The sequence below is a fragment of the Acanthaster planci genome, linkage group LG07, assembly GCF_054643075.1.
Source record: "Acanthaster planci isolate LZ-2023a linkage group LG07, COTS_SCS, whole genome shotgun sequence".
Taxonomy (NCBI): domain Eukaryota; kingdom Metazoa; phylum Echinodermata; class Asteroidea; order Valvatida; family Acanthasteridae; genus Acanthaster; species Acanthaster planci.
Window position 1 is genome coordinate 1369616 of NC_141783.1, and position 27922 is coordinate 1397537.

The following is a 27922-nucleotide window of genomic DNA, read 5'->3' on the forward strand; positions in this document are numbered from 1 at the left end:
AGCCCAAACGGTGGACTGATACGATCCAAAACGAGGCTGCCGCCTTCGCATTGTTGAATAGCAAAGGTTGTGGCCTCGTTATGGGTTCTAACGTAGGTGGCGCTCTTCAAAGAATACGGTCTAGGGGTCTGGAAATGCAGCCTAAACGGTGGACTGATACGATCCAAAACGAGGCTGCCGCCTTCGCATTGTTGAATAGCAAAGGTTGTGGCCTCATTATGGATTCTAACGTAGGTGGCGCTCTTCAAAGAATACGGTCTAGGGGTCTGGAAATGCGGTCTAAACGGTGGACATTTACTATCCAAAACGAGGCTGCCGCCTTCGCATTGTTGAATAGCAAAGGTTGTGGCCTCGTTATGGATTGTAACAATTTCCCCGTTTCGGACCCCGAGACCGTATAAGTTAAAGAGCGCCACCTACAGTCGAAGCTGGAAAGATTTGGCAAATAATTAAGTCTTCCCAATTTTTTTTATTTGGAATTTTAAGTTTGAAACCAAAGCCTTGTTTAGGTAATTTCCTCTGCAGAAAGCAATATTTTGTTTGCTCAAAGGTGCTTGTTTGCTTGTAAAGGTGAGATTTTTGAGATTTTCTTGTATCTACTCATTCATCATCGGGTCTTTGGCCAAGTACACTGTGCCTTCCCTATTTCACTGCAATTAAACCCTGGTCCTGTCTTTGCCGAGCGTCACATCACAAGTTCTGTATCTGGCCATAACAGAAACACAACTACGAAGGTAAATCACACTTTTTTGTATGTAGGCATCACTGATTTTCAACAAAACTTAGATAGCACGTCCTAACACGTCAGTTTTAACTGGGAAAATAACGAAACATGAAGTCAGAAAGAGTCAGAAAGTCACATCAGCTGATGTCAAACTGAAAAAAAATCAACCTCAGCCAAAAAAAGTGCATTAATTTCAATTAAAATATTTCCAGAACACCTTTCAAAATAAGTGCAGGGAAATCACCTATCTACAAAAAGCCAAACAAACAAAACAAATTAAAGAGATGCAGATTACACAAATACTTTTTGCTCATTTTATTTCAAAGACTAAAAACATTCAGTGCAGTTCGTCCACTTCAAACATTACCATGATTATGAAGGCTTTGATGAGTTTTAATTTTGGTAATACACAAGGTAGCCATTCTCAATCTCGTTCAATGAATTTGTTGTATTAAATTGTCAAGTGTTAATTTGGATGGTACCAGACTATTTTATGACCCACGTCTGTGGCTAGAAACATTAAGGTGCATTCATTATATGCTTCCATTTTCACGGAAAATGAAGAGATCATAACAATAACGGCCATTTTTTTGTAAAGCGTGACACATATCCACCACGAGGGTCCTTAAGGCGCTGCCGTCATTATCCCTGCATATTGTGCTCACAACATCTGAACATTCCTGAAACCATCTCAGCCCCCTTGGGGAATATACCAGCCCGGTGCTGCCATTGCAAACAAGGCACAAACAGCTAAACACAACCGTGTCTGCCCTCACAGGAATCCATTTACTCCTGGGTGGAGAGAGGCACGTAGGGGTAAAGTGACTTGCCCAAGATGCTGACACCAGCGACATAAACTCACCGCCAATATCAATGTAGCTAAATCATGACTAAAAATAAAAGTAAATGTATTGAGTTTTTAAGAAAATAGAAAGAATTCCATGTACGACTGCCGCAATTTTTTTTTCCATTACCATAAAAATGGGGCAAGACATATACTTGATATTCTCCCCAGGGACTAAGCCCCGCTTCTTATCCTTTGAATTCCCTTAAACTAAAATTCTACAACTTTCTATTTGATGAAGCTCAACAAACATGAAGGCAGGTGCGTGAAACTTTCCATGAAACTTCTCACATTTATGCTGGGTATAGAGACTGTTGAATACAATAATCCTAGCACTGATCATGGTAAATTCTTTCTATCAAAAACTACCAGCACTTTTGGACAGTGCGAAAAATGTACATTTTGAGACTTCCTTTGACATGTTTGAAAGATATTTACAGAGGTTGAAAATTTACGCTCATGTAATATTTGTAACTCTTTTTCTCCGTCAGAAATGACTTCAAGCTCAGATCGAGTCCTTTCCTTACTCCAGCTAGTCCTGTCTGCGAGCAGACTGATCCCAACAGGTTTACGAGGTAAACCAGACATCGGCGGCACAGACCGACCAGCCAAGACTACTTTCTGCTGAGAAAAAAGAAAATGTAGCCACTATAGTAAACCATCAACACTTCCTCATGTGAATGCAATTTTATCCTTGATCAACTGTTCCTTTTTATTTGAAATGTCTAAAAAAATTTAGACTTTTAAAAATCCCATTATCAGTCGCCATGCAGTAAATTTTTACAACAGACCTTGCATTTGGACAAATCATCTTGACCACAAAAGCACACAGCATTAATAGAAATTTCAGTTTCCAAATCAGCATTTTAACGATGGAACTTGGGTGTGAACCCAAAATTCCAGATCTCAATCATATCAAGCTCAACGCACAAACCTTTCATTATTATGTTACTTGCCAAAAAGTGTTGGAGTATGTGAAGACATTAAACATTTCTAATACCCAGAAAACGTAACTCCAATATTTAGTCAATATCTAGTCTCCAATGAAACATTTTGCTTTTTCTGAAGTCAAGTTGTTAATAAAAATCCCAAATAATTCAAGACATTTGTAAATGTGTAATTTTTCCTGTCCTTGTTTAAAAGTTGCATTTGGTTATAATCTGATGCATGGAAATAAATTCTGAATTGTAACACAACATTTCAAAGTCTGAATCAGAATTGCAGAATTTAGCCAGGTGATGATCTAGGGAAAACCCCAACACCACGGCCCAATTTCACGGCACTGCTAAGCACAAGATTTTATACCAACACAGGCTCCGTGTATTTCATGGAGACTCTATGCAGTACCCGAGGCAAAAGGCACGCTTAGCTCAGAGGAAGACTTTGCTTTACAACGTGACAAAACAATGGAACGCTCTATGTGTGAGCAATCATAGGCACGACCACACCAAGCACTGTCATGAAATAGTGCTTACGGTCAGCAAAAGTTTCTAAGCACAATTTCTCTGCTAACTGTTAAGCTGCACCATGAAATTGGGCCCAGGAGTTAATAGGCTCATTCCAAATGTCAACAAATCCCACCGAAACTGAGAACGGACATAACGTGGGTGGAAAAGTTGAAGATTCCCGTGGATTTACAATGGGCTAATTGTGTAGTGTTTTCTTGAAAGCTTTTGGACAAACCCTGAGTACGCAGTGTTATGAATATACGTAGGTGTGAGGGCAAAACCATTGATCAATTTAACATCTCCTGATGCAAAATACATCTTGAAATTAGGCCAGTTTATTTAACGTAACTTGCGACACCTTGTGTAAGGTTCGGTCACAACTTCAGGCATAGTGTGATGATAGACCATTCTGATAAGCAATGAACAATTGTTTATATTTACTTTTTTTATGAAAACTGAGAACTTGCATGGATTTCTGGAAATAGCTGTTTCCATGGCGATAGAAGCCACTGCCGTCCAACAAACTGAAACCTGTAAAAACAAAAAATGCCAGGGAAACGACTTGTAAATGAGTGTGAGAAATGTTTGTTACAGACGGAACATTCACAAGGAAATCCACCACAAACAATCCTCTTGCTGATGTACATTTTCTGGTTGAAAGTTGACAGAGTGAAAATACATGTACATTGTACCTGTATTAAGGAAAGTTCATAGCTGGCGGGAAAGCGAACACAAAAGAGAATTTGTGATGTCAAATCAAATATCCACACTATGAATTCACTAATGTTGAACACAATTCAACTCAAGGGACCTTTTTGCTGCAAATCTTGTGTGACGTCAAATTCGCTTTGCTTTCTCATTCCAACCAGCCTTTATATTAACAATGCAGGAGGTTGGAGAAACCTACCAAGAGAGTGCCTGTCCAAAAGCCTGCAAAATTTGGTATGACACCTACCTCTGCTATTCCACTACATGATTACTGCAGGCTTGCAAGAATGCGCATTCCTGGCAACTTCTTGGTTGTCTAGCATGACAGGCTCAAGATGACCGGCTGGTTACTGTTATCTGGCTCAAGATGACTGGCTGGTTACTGTTGTCTGGCTCAAGATGACCAGCTGGTTGCTGGTTGTCTAAAATGAAATTCAACACAAGACATGGAACACCCACTTCTTTAATGACAGGTGTTAGATGATTTGAATGTAACAGGAAAGTGTTTCAGTTCCAACTATGCCCAAAAATGAGCTATCTGAGCTTTGAATGGTTCTTTCAAGGTACAGTCCATCATTTGCAGCTATCAAAAAAGTAGCTGAAGATAATATTGTCTGATTGTTACAACATGCACTTGGTTTAAAGATAGATATGGGACTCAACTATCAATGTGTCAATATAAAGAAAACAATAAAAGAAGGCCATTTCCAACGATGCACCTACAGACGGAGTTTTTGGAAACTTGCCAGCAGCAGTTTCTTTTCATTGAAGTACGTGCAAGCGTTGTCATGACGCACATGTGGGTGGGTTATTGTAACTCAACAGATCAATGGATGGCATCATGTAGCCACACTCAGCAGTGTTCAGGATGTTGAATTCAGGTGCAAGTCAAAACTTGACACTTCACTTTTGATTTGAAATAAAGATCCTAGAATTTAAAAAAAATATACAGTATTCACTGAGCAAAAATTTCATCATGTTAGCTTTTAGGCACCCTTCGTTAAACTTTCAGCACTTTTGTTGCCTCAAACGGACATAACGCAAAAATTAACAAACGATGGATTGAACCAGTAAGTCAAGGGTTTTGATGCAAAAAGTCATGGATATTCCTGGCACTGAATACATCAAGGCCTTTCATCAATTTCCCTCAACATAAACATTTTATTGTTCACGTGAGACACAGCCAAAGAAAAGAACCAAATATTCAGGCCTCCTTATCTACTGAACCTTCTTGCCTCTTTCAGTTCACAAATTTTACATTTTTTCTTCAATTTGCATCTTATTCCTTTTGCAAATCAAATTTTTACCACTTCTGCACGACTTACCACACTTTGTGAGCAATGTCTTCCTGTGATGACATCAAAGCAACAGCGCCCTCACTTGTCAGGAAAAGCATGGACGAATTGAAGCAACTGTGTTTCTAAGAAGTGCATTCTTCAGTTGCATTCACCAAAGCAAGGACCTCAAAAAGATTTCACACATTTAAGAGAAGTAGAATGTTTCATGTCATTGGACACTTAAATACTGGCCTAAGTTCCACGCTTGTATGTTACTGGAGTAAATAAAAGAGCCAGGGTTCTAGGGTTCCATAGTTTCAGGAATCAGAAATCACTGAACTGGAAAGTGCGGTTAGGGCAAATGTTTTCCAAACAGACTGGATCACGTCGATTGTACCCATACAGAGTTACTGAATAGCTTGCATTGTACGGCTCTTCATTCAAGGTGGCATCAGTTCTGTTTGTCATCCTCTCCTAATTGGTTCAGGGCCTGGGATAACTGGGTGACCCTCTCCAGGATCTTGTTCCGTTCCTCCTCCGCCAATCTGCCGCCGCATTTCTGCAGGAACTTGTCCGGATGCCACAGCAGCTGCTGCGAGCGGACGAACCTCTTCAGCTCCGCCGCGTCGCCTCTGTCCACGTCGCATAAAAGCACCTCCATCATTTTGTCCGCGTTGCCGTGGCGACAAGGCCACGGCACGTCCTCCAATCGCAGCTGGTTCGTCTCTTGACCCTCCCCGCCGAACACCTCTGCGCATCGCTGCAGATACCCCGCCTTCTGGCGGAGACGCTTCTTCTGGAGTCGCTCCGAGTGCCGGCGCTGATACTTAGCGTGCTCCGCTTCCAGTTTCCTTTGGGAGTTGCGTTTCTCCTCTTCCCGTCGTTCTCTGTCTTTGGCTTGCCCCTTTCGTGTTGGTCGAGCACCCTGGTATCGCTGCTGCTGTTTCCGTCTGTGCTCTGCAGCTATCCTGGTGGCCCATTCATCAAAGGATTCCTGATTCAGATTTGTGTAACCTGATAAATCACATCACACATTCAGAAGTTACTGATACAATTTTAACAAAACAGACATTTCAAAGAGTGATTTTTAAATCTTATAAAGTCTGACAAAAACTTGTGCAACGACAGAAATACTCTTGTCTGCACATTAAACTTGTGGCAAGTTTGAAAAATGTATGATGGTATGGACTTACAGGAAATCATTTAGGACCAGGCCCTGGGGCACGGTCGTACTGCTGGTTGTCACTTACAGGAAATCATTTAGGACCAGGCCCTGGGGCATGGTCGTACTGCTGGTTGTCACTTACAGGAAATCATTTAAAACCAGGCCCTAGGGCATGGTCGTACTGCTGGTTGTCACTTACAGGAAATCATTTAAAACCAGGCCCTAGGGCATGGTCGTACTGCTAGTTATTACTTACAGGAAATCATTTAGAACTAGGCCCTGGGGCACGGTTGTTCTGCTGGTTATCACTTACAGGAAATCATTTAAAACCAGGCCTTAGGGCATGGTTGTACTGCTGGTTATTACTTACAGGAAATCATTTAAAACTAGGCCCTGGGGCACGGTTGTATTGCTGGTTATAATGGCAAATTTCATTTATCAGTACTGAGGGAACCACTTTCAGGGGAATAATCATTTGAAATTTACCATGTACGTCCCAAAAATTGCAGCCAATGGCAAAACATAACGATGGTATTTCACAGAAATGGTTCATTGGGATCATTTGCATGGGACTGTACTGCACCTGTGCATGGTCAAAAAGCACCTGACTAGTGGTCTAAACTATATGTTAGCACCTGAACTTGCTCTTGGATTTCAGGACACTCGGTCAAGAAAGCAGGTTCACGGTTCTGCGGGCAAACTCCCCAATTACGTTACAAATCCTAGCCAGCTGACCCCTGAAACCTTGGTGGTCAATTGATTCTATATTTTGGATACCAAATTTGTTAAAACTTCACAAGTGCTTTCCAAGCTACCTCTTTCACAAAATGTTTGAACCTAGCCCTAGCACTTTAGAATAAGAGCAGCGCGCACACCTGTGTGTCTTTGCACCCAACATCGGTTGTTAAGGGTATAGTACTTTGGTTGCTATGGGTAGAGTACTTTTGACATGTCCATAGCAAGCTGGCAACAATAATGAAAACCATGTGACTAGCTCTCAGCCAATGAACATAAAGAATGTGTGGGACAACCCCATCCCTGAGTTCATTCAAACAGAACCATCTCATTGTTCAAAGGCAAAAACTGCCAGGCTGTATTGGTGGCAACCATTATCAGAAAATTTCGCTCTTGGTTGGTGACAGCTCTTGCCACAAAATGCACTTTGCTTCTTAGGTGTTTAAGAAAGGAAGCATTTTTGTTAGGTACTAAAGGGTAGTCTATAATTTAGTACCTCACTAGCTGCATAAGATGTGTTATTACTTTGTGGATTGTTGGGTTCATTTTGCATTGACAGCCAGTCACAATTTGTCAACCATTTGTTGACGAAAGCAACAACACAAGAGAAAACACTATCCCTGTGAGGGAAGGACCATCGATATTTTACCCATATCACTGATAAGCCTATCTGAGGTGGCTGACTCATCTTCCTCCACCTGCACAAAGCAGGGTGTGTTACACACCTCCCTCGCCATACTGCGTACCTGTGTCATCCCAGGGGGTGTGGTCACACATCCCCTCCATGTCTGCTGCCCATTCGTCCTGCAATCTGGACTGCCATTCGGCCTCCTCCCTCTGTCTCGCCTCTGATGCCGCTTTCTCCTCGTCTTCCCTCGTCAATTGCTGTTTGGAGAAAACAAACACAAGATAACAGAGATCGAAGAACTCGAAAACATCCTGTATTGCACTTATAGGAAGGCACGGACGCTCAATGATAGGAATGGATCTTCAAGAGATGTTGGATCTCCAAATGCATATTGAGTCAACGCTTTTTATAACCTTAACCCTAACCCTCCTCAATCCTTCACCTGTTGGAGGACTGAGGAGTGTTAGGGCTAATCCTTGTTATAAAAAGATTGGAAAACTAAAGAAAAAATAAAAGAATTCAAGAGGTTACAACATTCAGAAGTTGCTGTTTACATCATTTTAAATAACCATCCTCTTTGTATTGAGATTCACTTATCTAAATTTCAACCTCCAAACAAACACTACATCTCATAAACCACATGTACAGTTGAAAACAAATTTTAGTACACCAAAAAACTTCGAAGTTAATCCAACAAGTTTAAATTTTCCACAGAGTAAATGTCGAAGACACAGTGATTTTTTTATTTTCCGGCATTAAGTTCCATGCTTCAGTGATTATTGTTCTTATTAGCACAGATGTGCCATTTCCAACATGCACCCAGTTACCAAAGATTGGAAGCAGCTGAAACTTATTGGAAACACACACTCTACCCTACTCTAATGGCCTCGTGTCACATTTGGCTTTGTCTCCACCTGGGCTTTAGGCTTCAAATTTTTGTGAATTTAGTTCCCCAAGTTGAGACCCTTAGTCAAGATGCAGCTCCTATGCTCAAGTATTTCTTTGTCTGATATGATGGAAAGATCTTAAGAACTCTTATTTCTTCAGTTGGCTGATTTGAACAAGTCTCAAGGTCTCTTTCTTTCAATGTACTCAAGTACTTCCCTAGGGCTTACTTGATGTGTCAAGACGTTCAGATGGGCATTTGCAATCTGAGGTACTAGACAAACGATCTTGAGTTGCTTGAGGCGCCCTGACCGAGGGAATAGGTCAGGCAGTGATTAAATTTGCACAATCTTTGAGCTGAAGAAAGCCATGGATGTCCATACACACATTTCTGGCCTTCTACTCCATAAAACTTACTTGACTTGACTCACCAGGCATGCAACTCAGACTTTGACAAAAACAAGGAAATTCCAATCTTTACGAGACTTTGTAAAGTGTTTTTTAATTTTCAATGGCATGAGGGTGAGGTGAAAAATGAGGAAATCAGCTGATCCGAGGAAAAGTTGCATGCCTGACTTACTTGACTATTAAACAGATCTCTGACTTGAGCCAAACTGCCACTACATGCAATGACTTTTCCTGAACTGTTTCCAATGGGTTGAACTTTCCTTTGCATCATTTGATGAAGCCACGTTTTTGCAGTGTATTATGGGATATTTCCCGATACAACCTGCTTGGTAGGTTAGCTATTTAGGCCTGGCCCGAGTAATGTCACGTCAGGGTCAAATCGAACAAAGTCTCCCTAGCACGAGTATGAGCGCGGGGTGGTAATCACACTCGATGCTTGCGAATATAAGCCACAAAGCGCCCTCTGTGGCACCTGCGAAGACCACTTACCTCCACCCTCTCCTGGGACATCTGTTCGACTTCCTTCAACAGCAGTCGTGGAGTGCGCCCTCGCTTGTTGGCAATGTCAAGAGTGATGGACAGGCAGCTCCTTTCCAGGATAGGCAGCACAAGGTCCTTGAAAGCTGAACATCACAACAACGTCACAAATTTCAAAAGCATTCTTCAGCTTATTTTCGAGAAGATCAAAAGCACTTCCTGTGCTTTGTTATTGGGATTAAAAAAAAATAAAGGGTCAATGTGATGAAATCTTCTCGGATGACACTTTCTGTAAACCTTGACACTCTTCTTTAATGTTCAATACGAAAACTGTCAGACATCCTTTTGGGTTGATGTCATTCAAGGAAGTCACTCTTCAATTTATGGGCTTTTCGGTTTCAATTGTGAATTCAAACTTTGCTCTCTGAAAACACTCCTGAGAAAATGTTACCTGTCAGCTTCTTACCAAGTGCCTACACCACAAGAAATCTTCAAAGAAAAGGACATTTAGGGCATTTAAAATGTCACAAATGCCAGCAAATGTTTGTGCACAAATCAATATAACATTGAGGTTCTGTCCCTGGGATGATGTAACAGTTTTGCTCATGAATATGGAAATTTGCATTAGCATGGCAATCAAAAGCACAGCAAAATCCCTGGTACCAAAGCCAAATAAAACTGAAAATAAGCTCAACTGAGACACAATGGCACATCTCCAAATTGCGGTGAAAAAAATGCATTGCATAGACCCTTTTAAACTTCCTCTAAACTTCCAAGAAGAATTTCTAAGGAAACACTGATAAAGAAATCAATTGCTTGGTTGGCACTGTGGCATCCTATGCCGAGTAACTTGCTGAAGTGGTTTCAACTTGTTTAACATAATCACATATTCATTTGTCACTGGTTCCATGGTCTCTCTTACGGGATGCCACTTCTCTGAGCTCAATAACCATTCTGCGTTCTGCCCTATTTTAATTAGATTTTTGTCAATTACCATATTTGTGGCCATGTAGTACCCGCTGCAGGGCGAGGTGTAGCGGTGTGTCACCATAACTGTCCTGCACATCTGCTCTGGCGCCATACTTCATCAGTAACCGCAGCATGGCGTCATCGCCGCTGGCACACACCACGTGCAGCACTGTCCTCTGCCGATTTGCCCTGCCCGGCAGCGTAGCATTCACATCCAGTCGGCGATCGCCGTGGTGTCTCTTGAGGAAGGATTTCAACCTGCTCACTTCCCCCTGGCTCACGTAGTCAAACATCTTCTCCACTTTACTTCTGCCCATTTCTGTGTCAGCAAAAAAAAAGAACTAATGCAGAAATGGCAAGTTTTGTCCAAAGGTCTCTTGCAGAAAAGTCAAACTACGTCTCCTTTTCGGAAAAAAGGAGAAAAAGAGAACTTCAAAAGGAAAGCAAACCACGAACTGGATAAAAATTATCCATATTCAGAAATAATGGAATAGAACACAGAAGTGAATATGTCACATGTACAATTATGTGTGTGTAACAAACACAAGAACCTGCCAATGAAGCACCACTTGTGCCTACTCTATCCACCTGCCCTACACTTCCTGCTTCAAAATGACATCATGCTTTGGTGCTCCATATTTTGGGTACTTGATTGCTAAGGATGAACAAACTGCAGTGGCGCAACTAATTTATCTACATCCTGGGTTGGATATGAGTTTTGTGGTTAAAATAGTTTCCACTCCAGGCTTCCTATTCTTGTCTTCACACACCTTGTTACTTCGCTAATTATTGCTCAAAAATTAAAACCCAGGGCGACTTCCCCCAAAATTAAACTTGCTGATGTTCAACAATGTATCACGAGCAGTCAGTGTTGTATACATCCAAAGCGTCTTCTCCGATTCCGGTAACGAGTCAATATTCCCCTAAATGAAGTTGCAAGTCATGTTTTTTTTTCTGGAGTCGAGTCAAGCCAAAGGGCAAATGATGCTTTGAAGTGTTCTTCCAGTTCTTTTAAAACTCAAAGGGGGCTGATGGAAGTACTATAATGGATGGAGGGTCAGGTAGCAAGTCAAATGGGGCTGATGAAACGACTGTAATGGATGGAGGGTCAGATAGCAAGTCAAAGGGGGCTGATGAAAATACTGTAATGGATGGAGGGTCAGGTAGCAAGTCACAGGGTGGCTGATGAAGCGACTGTAATGGATGGAGGGTCAGGTAGCAAGTCACAGGGTGGCTGATGAAGCGACTGTAATGGATGGAGGGTCAGGTAGCAAGTCACAGGGTGGCTGATGAAGCGACTGTAATGGATGGAGGGTCAGGTAGCAAGTCAAAGGGGGGCTGATGAAACTACTGTAATGGATGGAGGGTCAGGTAGCAAGTCAAATGGGGCTGATGAAACGACTGTAATGGATGGAGGGTCGGGTAGCAAGTCAAAGGGGGGCTGATGAAACGACTGTAATGGATGGAGGGTCAGGTAGCAAGTCAAAGGGGGGCTGATGAAACGACTGTAATGGATGGAGGGTCAGGTAGCAAGTCAAATGGGGCTGATGAAACGACTGTAATGGATGGAGGGTCAGGTAGCAAGTCAAAGGGGGGCTGATGAAACGACTGTAATGGATGGAGGGTCAGGTAGCAAGTCAAAGGGGGGCTGATGAAACGACTGTAATGGATGGAGGGTCAGGTAGCAAGTCACAGGGGGGCTGATGAAATGGCTGTAATGGATGGAGGGTCAGGTAGCAAGTCAATTTTTGCAAGTCTAAGCCAAGTCAAAAGTCATTTGGTCCAGTAACAAGACAAGTCACAAGTCATTTGATCACAGGTCGAGTCCACTCCAGTCAAGTCAAGTCAAGTCAAGTCAAGTAAAGTCAAATCCCAAGTCATGTGGTCCAAAAAAAAATCCAGTTTTAAGTATTTCTGTCCAAGTACAAGTCAAGTCGCACGATGTGTGATTTCAAGCCACAGCCAAGTAATTCAGATGTGGCCATGGGCAGACAAGACTGAGTACATGTAGAGGTCACAAGCTGAACAAAGTCTTACGCTGATCATTTTAAGAAATACAAGGCATAAGTTGATAGGCTGATTTAAAACTTTAATGGGTTTGATTGAGTAGTTTACTGACTTGGGTTGGTTACAAGTCAACAATGTGCAAGTCCAGGTCAAGTCACAAGTCAAAAACTAGTAAGTATACGTCAAGTCACGAATCACAATAGCGACTCAAGTCAGGGGCATAGCACCAGGATTTAGGGTCCACCTGTGGACTTCCTTCCCATTGTAAATTCAGGTCAGGTCTGGTGCAATTCTGTACAAATACGAGGAAGAATATTGTCAGAAAAATTGAAAGCAATTTTACATATTCAATTTTTTTCATCATTAAGATACCAGTGTTGGAAAGAAAAACCTTCAAAAATGTCATTGTAAATGAAGTTCTCTTTTCACAACGAATGTTAATGAAACATCAAAACTTTTAAACTTGGCAGGCAGACTCCAAGGCTTGGTGGCTACGTTTTGAATTTTGTGGGAGACAAGCCGAACCTGGGGGGGCACCAGGCTACTTCTGTAGGTTGGAGGACACTGCAGCACTTGTACAATTTTTTCTGACGGTCAACATTTTATTGTTTAAACAGACTTGACCTGTCTGTTCAGACAGATCTGACCTGTCTGTCAAGACAGATCTGACCTGTCTGTCAAGACAGTTTTGACCTGTCTGTGAAAACAGACCTGACGTGCCTGCCAAACTGCAAAGCAGACTTGACCTGTCTGTCAATACAGACCTGACCTGAGGGGAAAACAGACCTGACGTGCCTGCCAAACTGCAAAGCAGACTTGACCTGTCTGTCAAGACAGACCTGACCTGAGGGGAAAACAGACCTGACGTGCCTGCCAAACTGCAAAGCAGACTTGACCTGTCTGTCAATACAGACCTGACCTGAGGTGAAAACAGACCTGACGTGCCTGCCAAACTGCAAAGCAGACTTGACCTGTCTGCCAATACAGACCTGACCTGAGGGGAAAACAGACCTGACGTGCCTGCCAAACTGCAAAGCAGACTTGACCTGTCTGTCAAGACAGACCTGACCTGAGGGGAAAACAGACGTGTCTTCCAAAGTGAAAAACGGACTTGACCTGTCTGCCAAAACAAGTCAAGTCTCAAGTCAAGCCGAGTCAAAGTTAGCAAATCACGTCAACAACTCTGCTACCAGTCATGTAGATGAGTCCAACAGCGGCAGATTTTTCAAAGTGGGGGTCATTTGTGAGACAATCAGACATCAGCCATTAAAAAACCCAGGGTTCATACATGTAGTATCAAGACCCCAAAACTTCAAAGACTTTTAATGACTTTTATAGTCCATTTTCAGACTTTTTAATGACTACAATAATCATTATGTGCAATTCTACAATGCTGGCAACATGCTCGATTGTGATTAAATCGTGTTCCTTTGATGTGACACTACAGGGCTTTGACATAACACGAATAACTGTCCTCGATTCGCAGATCAACTTGCTTATAGTGCAAAGTACTGATGTAAAAGATGAAAATTTAATGACTTTTAATGACTTTATTCGTTTTCTACAAACATTTAATGACTTTTCCAGGAATTTCATGACCACAAGAAGATTTAAAGATTTTTCAAGAATTTAATGACCGCTACGAAACTATAGACCTGCAAAACATAGGGGATACCCCCTCCATGCTTCCACTGCCAGTGTGTAATTTCTTAATCACCACTTCCATGACTCCTGCCTCCCTAATGGCTATAAATGGATCCTCCTATTCTAACATCAAGATAAGGTCATGGCAACGGAAGTTGTAGATTTGCGTTCGGACAATCTCAAAAGCATGAGGCATTTTGTTCATTGTTCATTATTTTCATTCGACCTCCCAAGTCGGTCGACAGAAACTTTTCAAGTATAATAGTACTGCCAAACTACCACAACCATGCTGAGGGATGGGCTACATTGAGGCCTTTCACAAGTTCATGGATCAGGTTAAACAGGGATCATCACAACAGAAAAGGCCAGCAGTAAAGTGTACATAATAAATGTAAATGTGCAAGTCGATGCGGCGCATGTGGATCGGCAGTAGCTCAAGCAAACATCAGGACATATGACAGCCATTAACAATTTGCTAAGTATGGATGAAATTGCATAAATATGGCATTTTATACAGCATGTACAGCTGCTAGAACTAAGATTCAGAACTCGGATATATTTTGTGTCTTTTTCTTAAGAATAATGAAATTTTTGGAAATTAGTATTTTTAGGGGCAGTGGTGTCAGGACATGCATGCTGTGGACACAAATCTATTACTTCTACTCTCATGGCCAAACAAAAACAGCGTTCCACTGAAATAGGGGCGTTCATTACCGTTAGCACCCTGTTCCTAATTTCCTATATTAAGGAAAACAGTCCTGGTGATTTGGAAATTGCAGGCATGTTAAAAAAAAACCCACCTGGACATTTCCAGGCAGGCAATTTTTCTAGGCGTGTGATTTTGAAAAATGAACCAAAACCTAGGGTCAATCAAGACATAGTAAAATAGAAAGATAAAATTGGGTCAACATTACATGTACAACAAATACAACCAACAAAACCAACAAAAATGGTGCAACAGTTTAAGATCACACCCCCTTACTTCAAGCAAACTCCAAGAAATATGTCCAATACACGTAAAAAGATTCAAAGTTCTATGACGGTCACAAAATCATGCCCTTTCCAAAATAGCAGCCTAGACGGACTATGCAGAGCTCCTCTGAGCCACAAGTTCACTCCAATTCTCCATTCAATTTTTTTCAAATAAATCTCTCGATTTTCCAGAGGTTTCTCTTAGCCAGATCTCCTTCCTGTGAGTTATTTCCATTCACAACGCTAAAAAAGTTTATTGGGAAACATCAGGACGTTTACACAAAAATCTGCTGCGATCCGCGCCGGCATGATCTCTCCATGGCTTTCACGCACTATATTCTGCATCATGATTGACTGGTCTGGTCCCAGTCTCGACCTCAAAGGAATTGGTTGTTTCCCTACCCATAGGGCGCAGGAGCCTGCATCGTGAAAGCATGTCGACTTCTGAAGATTGTTTCGTGCAGATGCGAGCAAAAGCCCCAATCTTTTTTTTCCAAAAAATGCCACGGTTGTGATCGGAACAACTTACAGGATAGACATCTCCATGAAAAACTTGGGATAATTAGGGAATTCATTGGAAAAATTTGACTGAAAAGTGGTGTGATCTCGTGGCACTGCGTTTGACGTGTAGAAGCACAAAGCCATGTACAGTCTGGTGTATGTAGCATAAGGCATGCAGAAGCAACGCTTGCTGCAGTGCTGTGCGACGTGCGTGTGCTGAACAATTGTACACTGACAGAGCTGCTGCGCTCAACTGTGTCGCCAGGAGACTAAAAAATGATTCTGTCATCACTAACTAGTAGTAGTAGGTAGGCCTAATGTTTGATTCTTTTCGTTTTGTTTTTCTCACAAATTGCGAAGTACATGTATAGTTATAAAGTAAACTCATGCCAAGGCGTGCGGTACGGATGGTTTCAGGCGTGCAATTAATAGCACTTCTTGAGAAGCTTTTAGGCGTGCATTGGCATGAGAGTGCAATCGCACGCTTTAAAATGAAAGGACTGGGAAAACAAAGTCTACTTTTTCAAACTACATGTAACATTCAGACCGTGAGGATCTGTTCCTTAATCCTAGTGCAAGCAGCTCTAGTTTAGGTAAATTTTGACAATATTTAAGCAAGAAAACCAGAGTTTTCCACGAGTTCGGCGAAAGATGACCACATCACACCATTTTGTTTCTCGTCTTGTTACCCGACCTAGCCATTGTGGATATACTGAATTTCATAAAAGAAACTTTAATGGTTCCAGGTCAAGGAACCAGACTACATCATGCGCTGATTTGTCTTTGTTTACAGCTCTTCGTCTGTTCGTCGCATCATTTACGCTGCCAGGCACGTTTTACCCCATAATATCCCCAGAAAACCAAAGCCCTTCACTCTTTTGTTTCTGATATGAAAGAGGACATCACCGCCAACTTATAATTTAGGTGCTTTGTTTCGAAAAGGTAGACTTTGTCTCCTTATAGGAACAGGGTGATAATGCCATTAATGAACACCGTATGCCTTATCGCAAATAGGCCTACTGCATGGGTGATTTTGCACAATGATAGAATAAACTAGAAAGGCATTTTTAAAAATCACCCATGCAGTATCTGCAATATGGGTGCTACCTACATGAAGCCCTACCTTGCCCCACTAGTGTGGCACGGACTCTCACTCCCGCTCCATGGACACGACAGCGTAAACTGCAGTAAGCCTACCCGTACGACCAATAACCACCCAGTGATAACTGCACAAACTAGCAATAGGCCGAACTAGTGGGCTAGCCAGTAGCCAGGCGCTACCGATCATTGCCGATCGCGGTGTGTGGTCATCATCATCATTCATCTGTTTACGGTTACGCTCTTGGCCTAAACCAAGGAGCCTAAACATGTCTAAATACTGTCTACTGAATTAATGAAATGGTGATGGCTGTTTTATTCCTCCGAGTTCCAACTATTTCAACCTTACCTAAACTTCTCCCTTCCTTACTGCATGTGAGTTGCTCAAGCGAAGGTTGATCATCACCGACAACGGGTTTGCTACGGCCGAAAATCAACTTCTCTTGAGTGCGGCCATTTCACATTAATCCAACTCTTGGTGGCGCACTCCAGCTTTGTGTTTCAAATCTCATTCTCAGCTCAAGTTTTTGTTATAATTTCAAGAGTTGGTTTGCTGTTTTCTTGGTTTTCATGCCAGTAAGCCGTTTCCATATTCCGCGAAATAACTGTGATGTCATTCCAGGAAAAACTTCCCAATGTAAAATTGATTTATGAACGTAACATTGAAAAATCCTGCATTTTAATTTTTTCAAGATTTTGCTGGCCTACTTCCGTTTTTCATTGTTTTTTGTAATTACATAGAAATATACAACATTTAACATATTTATCGGCACACAGCCTACTGCCTTACCGAATGACTTCACAGTAACAGCGTCAGTCCTCATTGTCAAGAGAGCATAAGTAATTCTAAATATTTCTCCATAAAATGTGCGCTTTTCAAAAAATGTAACCCACTAAAGATGTCAAACAGTTTTCATACACTGAAGAAGCTATATAGAGTATAAAATTCCAGGAAAATTATGTCCCAACAATTATTTTGGCAGCTACACTAGTACTTTCAAACCTCAACTCAGGATTTTCAAGTTGGGTATCTTGGCTGTGCACAACTAGGCTCTGATTCACCTTTATCGCCTTATCAAAACCCCTTTCGGAAATACCAAACAATGAAATGACTAGTTGGAAACAATTCATAAGTATTTTCGAGTGATTTTTTTATTGTAACTTCCAGCTATGACACAGGTTTGCGTTTCAATTTGTATCAACAGGTATAGATTTATAGAATAATAAATATTGCAACATATTATTGAATATAATTCGTACTCGTCCCCCTCCGACCCTACAGGCCAGGAAGCCGGCGTTAATGACTTTCTGAAAAAAAAGTGCGTAAACTCTTGAGAAGGAAATACGCTCATTGCTGTCCCAATCAACACCTATATGTCCATTCAGTGAGCATGTGCCATGCACACGCGGAATTTTTGTGGAAACGTGTTGTTCAAATGTCCAATGAGTCGACGAACGTTCGTCGTGTAGTTTCCCTTTCCTGTGTCTGGTAAGGGTGGTTGGGGACGAGTGAACGTGCTTCCTATTTTAAGAAAAGAGATTGACAGGAATAAGGTTATGAATACCGAAGTCCAGGTATCTGCACATTTTCTGGAAACTTTTGGAAAGTGAGTCAAGATCCTTACAGGAATTTGATGCCAAAATAATCTCAATGAAATAGGTTTTGTAAAAACAGACAGATTTCTTTTCTGAAAAGCTATTAATTGGTAACTTTATATTTGCCTATAAGAGAGAGGATAACTTTAAATGCACCCCATTATTAATGATAATGATCCAGCGAAGAGCACAAGTTTTTCTAACTTTAAGTATGGTCACAATATTTATAACCGCATTGTTACTTAAATTGAAAGGTTTTCGTCTACAACTTACACAATATTAATATCATTATTTTGAATATGTCAGTCGAGTTCGAGCGGCCTGTTCTTGACACGGATTTCTTGTTCTTGATCTCGAACGGCGGGAACACGACCCAAGAACACTGTTCTCGGAACAGGATCACGCACCACCTCCTTGTCAGGGTCTTACAGGAACACACGGAAAAACTCGTGAGATTTTGAATTTTGAACAGCTGCAAAAATAGCGAGATGGCTTACAAAGCCGGAGACAATGGGAAGTTTTGCAAAATTAACAGAAATAATTTTCCATAACATGGAAACGAATGTTCCTTTATAAATAGACTTCAGCTCAGTTATCCAAAACTTAACCCTCAAAGAACGTACATGGAAGCCGCCATGTTACTTGCCACCATACCAGCGATAACCGGTTGAACATTCCCTGGCTTCCGAGCGGCAGACCCACGAACAACAATTCGTGAGCATACAAGCTGCCCGAACTCAGCCACAGTTTGCGAATTATCCAGTTACGACTTACTTCCAACATTTTACTCAAGGCTGCAACGACAGCTGGGGAATTCAGCTATTACCATTTTCCTTGATGAAATAATTTACATCACAATGACATGGGCGTAAATCCCGGTGATGAGGGGTATACCCTCCCACACAGACACACACTTTTTAAACTGTTGAATCATCCCCGCCACTTTTTGTGATGAGCAAAAAAATAATAAAGCGGATTTAAAGTACAGGATTTCCAGACGACTACAATGTTTGCAATATCACTGAAAAGATAAGGCAAATGTTAATATGCCATTCCGATGTAAGATTCTGCATCAATTTCATACACATTACAGATACGCATGTATTTTTTATGTATTATTTTAACTGTATTGTATTCTTAACATATTAATATATCTATTATTTTTATTGTTTTATATTGTAGAGCGCCTTACAGCCTTTTTGGATGAGGGCGCTATATACGTGTGGTATCTTTATCATGCACACCATCCTCCGTACAGTGTATATGATGTCACCCCCTCGCTTTTCAAATTTCCATGGCCGGGCAAGTCATCCCTCTACCTTTCGCCATTCCCCCTCCCAAATTTCCAGGACAGAATTATTCCACTGCACAATGATCACCGCATTAAAAATGTCTGGGTTATAGAATTAACAAGTGAGGGTGCATAGTACACCCAGTGAACTGGGTTGTGCCAAAATAGTGGGCAACATGAACTTTTTGTTTATAGGTTAAAATGAGCCAGAAATTGATCAAATGTATGCGATAAATGCGTTTTTTACCCTGCCTTGGTTTGACCCAGTCATATTGCGGTGTCTGTCCTGGCTATTTTGGCCTTTTCCAACCGTTCGTACAGGTCCAGTTTTTCACGCACAAAAAATCCGAATGGTAACATTAACCACACCAACAATAATATCAAGTAAACATGTGAACTCAAGGTGACGCCGTTGGAGTTGAAATCAATTTGCCTCTTTTTACAATGCTCTTTAAATATTTTATATATTCTGATCTAGTTACATATCATGTTCAATTCACTAACTGTTTTAACACTACACTTCCAAAACCACAGTAAAGATTTTAGTTTGGCCGGTTGTCCAGTGGAGTGCTTGTCAGGGTGTTTTGCTACTTTGTTTATGCTTTTCCGTCGTCCTTTGTTTCTTGGTATATAAGTATTTTATATTCAATGTAGTTAACTCTTTTCGGCGGTGGTGGTTAGGTTTGAATTCAAGTTTGGGTTTTGAACACCAGGCCAATCACACAAAGAAAAATTGGAAATTCATCTTTTGTATCTTGACGAGAGGCGCGTCTCGTGTCTGCTATTACCAGTTTAGTCATCAAGGCAGGGCGCGTAGATATGCCACTCCTTGTAAGCCTAGATCAAAAACTTAATGCGTCGAACGGCATGCTGGGAGGGATCTGCATCGGGTATACGCACAATGGGCGCACTGCCGCCAGCCTGGCCTACCTGCACCTCGGTGTCCGTATGGGCCAGCCAGAAACGACTAACACCGCGAAGGTCAAGTCCCTTGGTCATTGCAGAGTCCAACGGTTCGTACCGACGGCTGATGCTACAATACTGCTGGGCGAGTACTGTTTGATAGAATTTGAAACTTGTGATTTAAAAACAGCCTCAACTTCTCTGCGTAGCACAAGCGCAAAATACCTCCGATGCGACAGTCTCGTGACATTTCCATTTATTGTTCCATCTTTATTTGTGAGACTTTACAAGAAAAATATCTAGGTCTTCATTCGTTTTGCTGCATATTTTGAGCCTCTACTAAATGGACAAATTGCAGACAAACTTACCGAGTCGGTAGAGGTCATTACTGTTCACACCATACAGATGCACAATGACCGGATCACCATTAACTGGTTGAACGCTGAACTCCAGTCGTTGGACGGGCGAGTCAAAATGACCTGCAGCGGGATGCCATATCGGGCCAGACTGCTCAAACATCACCCCGCACACCGTGTTTCCACTTAGTTCCGGTTCTTAAACAACAAAATGTAACCAGTAGGATGAGAAATTTGTCAAGATTAACTAACCAGACGACAGTAAATACTTGCATTCTTACAAGCTCATAACTATTTCGATCTTCTACAGACTTATGATGCAGGCGATCTGTCATTATCATTTTTCGAACCTGTTGTTTATCTACGATTTCAGTTACCCAGAATCATTCCTCATTCTGCTTGTCTTTCGATGAGAAGAGGAGGAAGATAAAAAAAAACACTATTAAGCAAAAACTCTTTGCAGGTGCAGAGAAATCCTTTGGGCTGCTTTTTAAAAATCCACCCTTTCTTGCGAGAGCATTCTGTTATTTCACACTTTTATTTCCTATAGACTTCCAATTGAGAACTTTGTAAATTGTAAGTTCCTACCTTTGTGTTCAGCAATCTTGATGCATCGATCCTCTCTCTTTGGCATGGCTGCTTTCAACCAGACACGCCTGTCGAACGTGTCATCAGGACCAGCCGGGGATACATCACCGAAATGCAGTGTCCTCATTTTACTCTCAGCGAAAGTAACATTTGCTGCAGTTTATGGTGAAAAGGATAAACATAGACGAACAAAGTCAAAGACCAATCTGGGTGCCTCATTAACCAGCCGAGTATTACGTACCTTGGGTACACACAGGAAGTTCAATTGCCAATTTTCATTTAAAACGTTTCAAATTTACAGAGTTTGGGTGAACTCTAGTCACCACTTTGCCTGCCCAAAAGGACTTTACTACACACCTTTTAAAATGCTGCTCTTACAAAAATTGCCAATTCGGTGGCGCTCCTCAATTTATCACATTCAACATTTGTAATGTGAATCATCCAAACAAATACTGCTTTTGCCGAATCCGCGACATTCTACACAAACGCGAACACAATTCAATTTGGACCCGTCTTACCTTGTGAATTAAACAAAGCAGTAAGGAATAGCAACAGAACAGACGGGGTCGGTTCCATCTTGCCTGAAACTGCCGCAGAACCAGCGCTTCCTTGCCGAATGGCTCCTTGGACAACGTCGACAAGCATGAAAATCATCAGGAGGGTGCGGCCAGTGGTAAATCAACGTGACGCCATCGAAACTATGGTGACAATTTTGACAAGAGAATTGACTATAATAATCTTGTATAAACAAGTCACATGTCTGTTGGTATGTATAAGCAGTCGTCTTTGTTTGATGCACCGCAATCGAGGACAATTCACTCTAACAGCGAGGAATTTCTGAATTTATGTCAACCATAATGTTTATGATAAGCCTACCATGCCTGCAATAGCTCCTGACGAGAATTACGATAATTGAAGACTTGGCATTATGTCAACAAAACACAGAGAGAGTTTTAAAAACAAAAGAAAAATAAAAACTGAACGCACAAACAGAAGGTAAAACAATTGTTAGTTTTTTCACAAGCCTTCGGGAGGCACGCACTGAGTATACAGTGTTGTAATACACGTCAGGCAGGGCGAAAATCCAAAATTCATCAACATCTCCGTCTCCGACGCGAATCCATCCTTGGGAAGAGTTTCTATTTATTATCTGTCTGTAATTTTCAAAAAACACATATATAAAGAGATAGGGAATAAGCAATAGGTTCAGCTCACTATTCTCTAACATCTGTTAGAACTGGTGTACTATAGAAACAAATGGTCTTGCTTGTATCTTCTCATAGCAGGCATTTAATCTGGCCATAAACATCAAAGTTAAATGCATTGCAAAATAGAATTAAAAAATTTTACTCTTCACGGAGATCTGATTCTAAAAGTTTTGTAACGATAGTTACTATTGACCAAGGAATCTCTTGATCGATAAGGTTCTACTAACGTTTGCTATTTCCGTTCTACGTTCACCACGCGGACGACTGAAGACGCGCATGCCAGCTTTTCAGAGCCAGTGGTTGATAATGGAACGGCTGCTGGTAGCCGACACAGGAGTCGACTGTAACGTTAAGTATGGTGGACCTGATTGGTCAAAATCAAATCAAGATGCAGATGCCCGATAGTTGTTATCACGGAGTCCTCCGAATGTATGGACTGCGTGAACACAATACCAAAAAAGGTATTTGCAAGGTAATGCGAACTTGATGTCTCTTCCACTGTAATACGTAGGTGCATAACGCTACGGACAAACTGGTGTTCTGTTAATAATACAACGCAGACCCTGAAACCTAAACGAGAAAATGCCTTTGTGTTTCTCACGATTTTTTTCCTGATTATGCGTTGAAAATTACGATCGCGATTTATGCATTTTTCATCGATGCCGGAACTCGAAACCATGAGCTAAATATATTAAACTCAGAAGTCAATTTCTCCTTTTTTATAATTATAAGCACTTAAAGAATGTGACGTTTGAGTTCCAGACTTTAAAATGCGTTTCTTGTGTGTTGATTCATGATGTTGCTGCTGACGTTGTAGCTGACGTCGTAGCTGTTGTTGTTGCTGACTTTATAGCTGTTCTTGCTGACTTTGTAGCTGCTGTTGTTGCTGACGTAGTAGCTGACTTTGTTGCTGACTTTGTAGCTGTTGTTGTTGCTGACGTAGTAGCTGATGTTGTTGCTGACGTTATAGCTGTTCTTGCTGACTTTGTAGCTGTTGTTGTTGCTGACGTAGTAGCTGTTGTTGTTGCTAACATTGTAGCTGATGTTGTTGCTGACGTTGTAGCTGTTGTTGTTGCTGATGTTGTAGCTGATGTTGTTGCTGACGTTGAAGCTGTTGTTGCTGACGTTGTAGCTGTTGTTGTTGCTGACGCTGTAGCTGTTGTTGTCGCTGATGTTGTAGCTGTTGTTGCTGACGTTGTAGCTGTTGTTGTTGCTGATGTTGGAGCTGATGTTGTTGCTGACGATGAAGCTGTTGTTGCTGACGCTGTAGCTGTTGTTGTTGCTGACGTTGCAGGTGATGTTGCGGCTTCTGCTGTTGTTTTTTGTCACGTAAGCGCCAGGTTTCTTTCAAATGAAAACACGAAATTGAAAACCCACCCTGGCTACTTTTAATCTCAGTTTATAATACCGACCGTTTAAAGGTAAATTTACTTGCTTCGTTGGAATTAGGCACAGAACTGGTGAAACACCCACTCTCCAGGTGCATACTCCCAGGCTGATATACCGACGTGTACCGGAGTTGATATCTCGCCGTGGTATGCTGTGGCGTTCCACTCCAAGAAAGCCTGGTCGTGTCCTCCTTTACCCACGGTCACTATGCCGTCCTTGTAAGCGACCCAGAAGGGGCGGCTTTCTTCGGCAGTGACGAGAAGTTCCTCGTGGTCGTAAACTGATCGTCCCCCGAGCAGCTGCTCGCAAGTTGGTGAATAATCGGGCGAAAAGCAGGCTCTTACGGCTGACTTGTGCATATTGAAGCCACCAACGGCTGTAGAATTGTAATCAAATATATTTCGTGACCGAGGATTACGTGAAAGGGCGGCACAATAAAACTTGGGTAAATTTGAACTCTGTCTTCCTACTAAACTGTACAGGCATTGGGCCAGGATGGTCACTGACTGATTATTAAAAAAACATATTACCTTCATCCTAGCGCATGTCACACACGTGATATCATAGTCTCCATCCACAGCCCAAACCATAATCCAGGGACCGTTTGTACTCGTACCTATCGGCACCACTCTCACGTGAACATTTAATGACATTAAAGCGCCCGAGCTTATCATAAACCACACTTCGCTTTTCCCTCTTCAATTTAATTTGTTTTATAAACAAAGACCGATTTCTGGCTGTCAAGTAGCGTTCTACACCAACTCTTTGCTTGAAAAATTCTGTGTACGATTCTACCAGGACATCTTGCTTTCGAGCAAGACACGGGCGACCGACACTAAAACGACCTATCGAGCCTGTGTGCGTCCTGGAAACTTTGTTGCGTTTGTTGGCTTTATTTCATGACGAAAATGATTTCCTCCATTGTTTCAAAAAGCTGGGTAATTATTTAATTAAAGGGACAGCGTGGATAAATTTGGGTAAAATAAATAATTGTGCGGTAAATTCAAGTGATTGTCACCGATACTCACTTATCCACGCAAACGAAGATTCCTCTGTCTTCTCTTCCGCCAAGACTAAAATGGCGTCGCGCCTGGTCTTCACGTGGAAATCCAGACGAAAAGACTCGTACAGGGGCTGCAGGATGAACGTGATTCCAGGTGGGTTTGAAGGCTCCAAGGCAAATGAACAAGCTGGAAGGAAATATTCAGACAAGGTCATAATTTGCACGATTCACTCGTCTTCTGAATTTGGCGGTTGAATTAGAAAACACAATACGCTGATTGGACCAAGGATATGTACGGTGCCCAATACGAGACATTTGGAATGGCATGCTTTGACTTGTTGATGCTTGGATATAATACCACAATTTGTGCCTCATGTATTATATTATTAAGGTGCTGATCAACCCTAGGGCACGGCTGCATGGTTTTCCAAAGGCACGCCATACCAATTTGATGCTGTGGAAGAAGCAGAGCAATCTATTGTATTTTAGGGTGAAACAACTATGTAACTCGAAAAGCAGAATTCGCCTTTGTATCAAGGCTCAAGTGCTGCAGGAAGGAAATATGTAGGATTATTACAAAAAGTCTACAGCGCATGCATACGCGTCCATTCACTGTGTATTGGCGGTACGCCAGGTGGTTTTATAGACGCAAAATATCAACGTGAAGCATGCACGCGCTGCCGATAGAAAATGCAAAAGTGCAGGGTTTTATTAATAAGAATAACTCACATGTGGTAGAGCCGAGAACGCCTGGTTTTCCACGGCACTGTGCTTGGAAAGCCGTGAAAGCCCTCTGGCGGAGTGAGCCAAGATCGTCACCGGCTGACGCCTTGGTCACAGCACTACACATCTCTCCATGCACGGCTAGCAAGCAGTAGGAGCAAACCAGCCCAAGAGCCAAAGTCAGGATCGAAACGTAGCGCAGATCATTCATGTCTATCCAACTCGTCTTCATTTCTTGCTTAGTGGATTTAAACTGTGCGACGACACACCTCCGTACTATGTCGCGTTTCGGTACATGTGCGTGCTTGCTAGAGTCAATTTTTAGTTGCCATAGCAGCCACAACAGCTAGTTGTTGCGTTTAAAGAGCTCTGATCGAATAGCCACTAAATAATAAACAAACTGTCAATGTGCATACATTGCATAGAACATTATCCACTTCGCTGTAAATTATAGCCTTTTTGACGGGTGCCAACAAACAACATTTGAGCAATGAAAATGCCCGGCTACTGTCGGCTGAAATTGAACGGCTGGCTTCTATCGGCTGATATTAATCAAATGGAACAGCAGCATGAGAAACTTCACTGCACTGGAATGCTAATAACTGGACAGAAAATATCGATCGACAGAGTATTCACAGCAATTCGTTAAGTTCCTCTTTGTGTTACAAAATGTGTAGGCCTACTCATCCTCTCTTGGGGCACGTTATGATAGACCAATGTTGAATACAATATCATTATGTTATGCACGGCGTCAAACAGCGCAAAGTTCCATCAGCGACTATCACTCCACGGGGTTTTGCCTGTTGGTCTTATAATTCGTACTGTTTTGTACTGGAAATCGAACAGTGCCAATGAAATGCATGAAATGCACTATTACAAATTCTTATGTAAATTTACGTAGGATCTTATGTCAATTCTCATGACAAAATAATGTTATGCCCCACAGAAATTCATTTTGTACATGAACAGATTTTCATTTGTGGATTTACAAAGACGTTTTTTCCGACTAAAACGGTTAATGTTTTAGTATGTAATTAGGAAAAGAAAACAATTTAGACGAGGTTGAGGGTGGCTGCTATAAAGTCGAGGGAGGTTACTTACGCTCCTTACGGCTTGACGACCATAACATGAATGATTTCTATATATTTAATGTGTCCAGACTTACTCTCTCACAATACAACTACAATAGTTCCTGACGACAAATTATGACAATTGAAGACTTGGCATTATGTCAACAAAACACAGAGAGAATTTCAAAAACAAAACGAACAGACAAAAGGAAAACAATTGTTAGTTTTTTCACAAGCCTTCGGGGGCAAACACTGAGTATACAGTGTTGTAATATACGTCAGGCAGGGCGAAAGTCCAAAATTCATCAACATCTCGCCGACGCGAATCCATCCTTGGAAATAGTTTCTAATTATTATCTGTCTGTAATTTTTCAAAATAATTTAAAAGACAGAGTTTCAAGTCGTTGAAAAATAAATATAGACATATACAGAGAGATACGGAATGAACAATAGGTTCAGCTCACTATTCTCTAACAACTGTTAGAACTGGTGTACTATAGAAACAAATGGTTTTGTTTGTAACTTCTCATAGCAGGCATTTAATCTGGCCATAAAAATCAAAGTTAAATGCATTGCAAAATAGAATTAAGAAATTTTGCTCTTCACGGAGATCAGATTTTACAAGTTTTTTGACGATGGTTGCTGTTGACCAAGGAATCTCTTGATCGACAAGGATCTACTAACTTTCGCTATTTTCCTTCTCCGTTCACCAAGCGGACGACTGAAGACGCGCATGCCAGCTTATCATGGCAAGTGGTTGATAATGGAACGGCTGCTGGTAGCCGACACAGGAGTCGACTGTAACGTTAAGTACGGTGGACCTGATTGGTCAAAATCAAATCAAGATACAGATGCCCGATAGTTGTTATCACGGAGTCCGCAGAATGTATGGACTGCGTGAATACAATACCAAAAAGGTATTTGCAAGGTAATGCGAACTTGATGTCTCTTCCACTGTAATACGTAGGTGTATAACGCGACGGACAAACTGGTGTTCTGTTGATAATACAACGCAGACCCTGAAACCTAAACGAGAAAATGCCTTTGCGTTTGTCACGATTTTTTCCTGATTATGCGTTGAAAATTACGATCGCGATTTGTGCATTTATCATCGATGCCGGAACTCGAAACCATGAGCTAAATATGTTAAACTCAGAAGTCAATTTCTCCTTTTTTTATGATTATAAGCACTTGAAAGATCTGACGTTTGGGTTCCAGACTTTAAAATGCGTTTCTTGCGTGTTGATTCATGACGTTGTTGCTGACTTGTAGCTGATGTTGTTGCTGACGTTGTAGGTGATGTTG

General features: G+C 41.6%; 3 protein-coding genes across 4 annotated transcripts in view; all 3 read right to left on the reverse strand.

Annotated features, from left to right (window-relative positions):
• Positions 1–1024: 1024 nt before the first annotated feature.
• LOC110979715 (NF-kappa-B inhibitor-like protein 1) lies at positions 1025–16958 on the reverse strand. Of its 2 annotated transcripts, none has more exons than XM_087139444.1 (8): positions 16840–16958; positions 10294–10587; positions 9312–9445; positions 7648–7786; positions 5050–6015; positions 3972–4146; positions 3458–3547; positions 1025–2189 (listed from the first exon to the last, which is right to left on the reverse strand). In XM_087139444.1, exons 2-5 carry the CDS (start codon positions 10583–10585, stop codon positions 5453–5455), a joined length of 1128 nt encoding a protein of 375 aa, XP_086995570.1. In that variant the 5' UTR covers positions 10586–10587; positions 16840–16958; the 3' UTR covers positions 1025–2189; positions 3458–3547; positions 3972–4146; positions 5050–5452. The 2 variants fall into 2 exon arrangements, with proteins under 2 accessions (XP_086995570.1, XP_086995569.1); XM_087139443.1 differs by having other exon boundaries at positions 1025–2192.
• A 695-nt stretch (positions 16959–17653) lies between these two features.
• Positions 17654–27922, reverse strand: part of LOC147798509 (uncharacterized) — a 30066-nt gene continuing 19797 nt past the window's right edge. Inside the window, exons 2-5 of the mRNA XM_087139052.1 lie at positions 21743–21922; positions 21225–21377; positions 20649–20834; positions 17654–20432 (exon numbers count right to left, since the gene is read on the reverse strand). Coding sequence (XP_086995178.1) covers positions 20215–20432; positions 20649–20834; positions 21225–21377; positions 21743–21878 — 693 coding nt within the window. The 5' untranslated portion in view covers positions 21879–21922 and the 3' untranslated portion in view covers positions 17654–20214. The remainder of the gene's footprint in view (positions 20433–20648; positions 20835–21224; positions 21378–21742; positions 21923–27922) is intronic.
• Positions 23628–27255, reverse strand: LOC147798510 (uncharacterized). Its single transcript, XM_087139050.1, has 3 exons — positions 25554–27255; positions 24850–25011; positions 23628–24197 (listed from the first exon to the last, which is right to left on the reverse strand). Exons 1-3 carry the CDS (start codon positions 25777–25779, stop codon positions 23878–23880), a joined length of 708 nt encoding a protein of 235 aa, XP_086995176.1. The 5' UTR covers positions 25780–27255; the 3' UTR covers positions 23628–23877.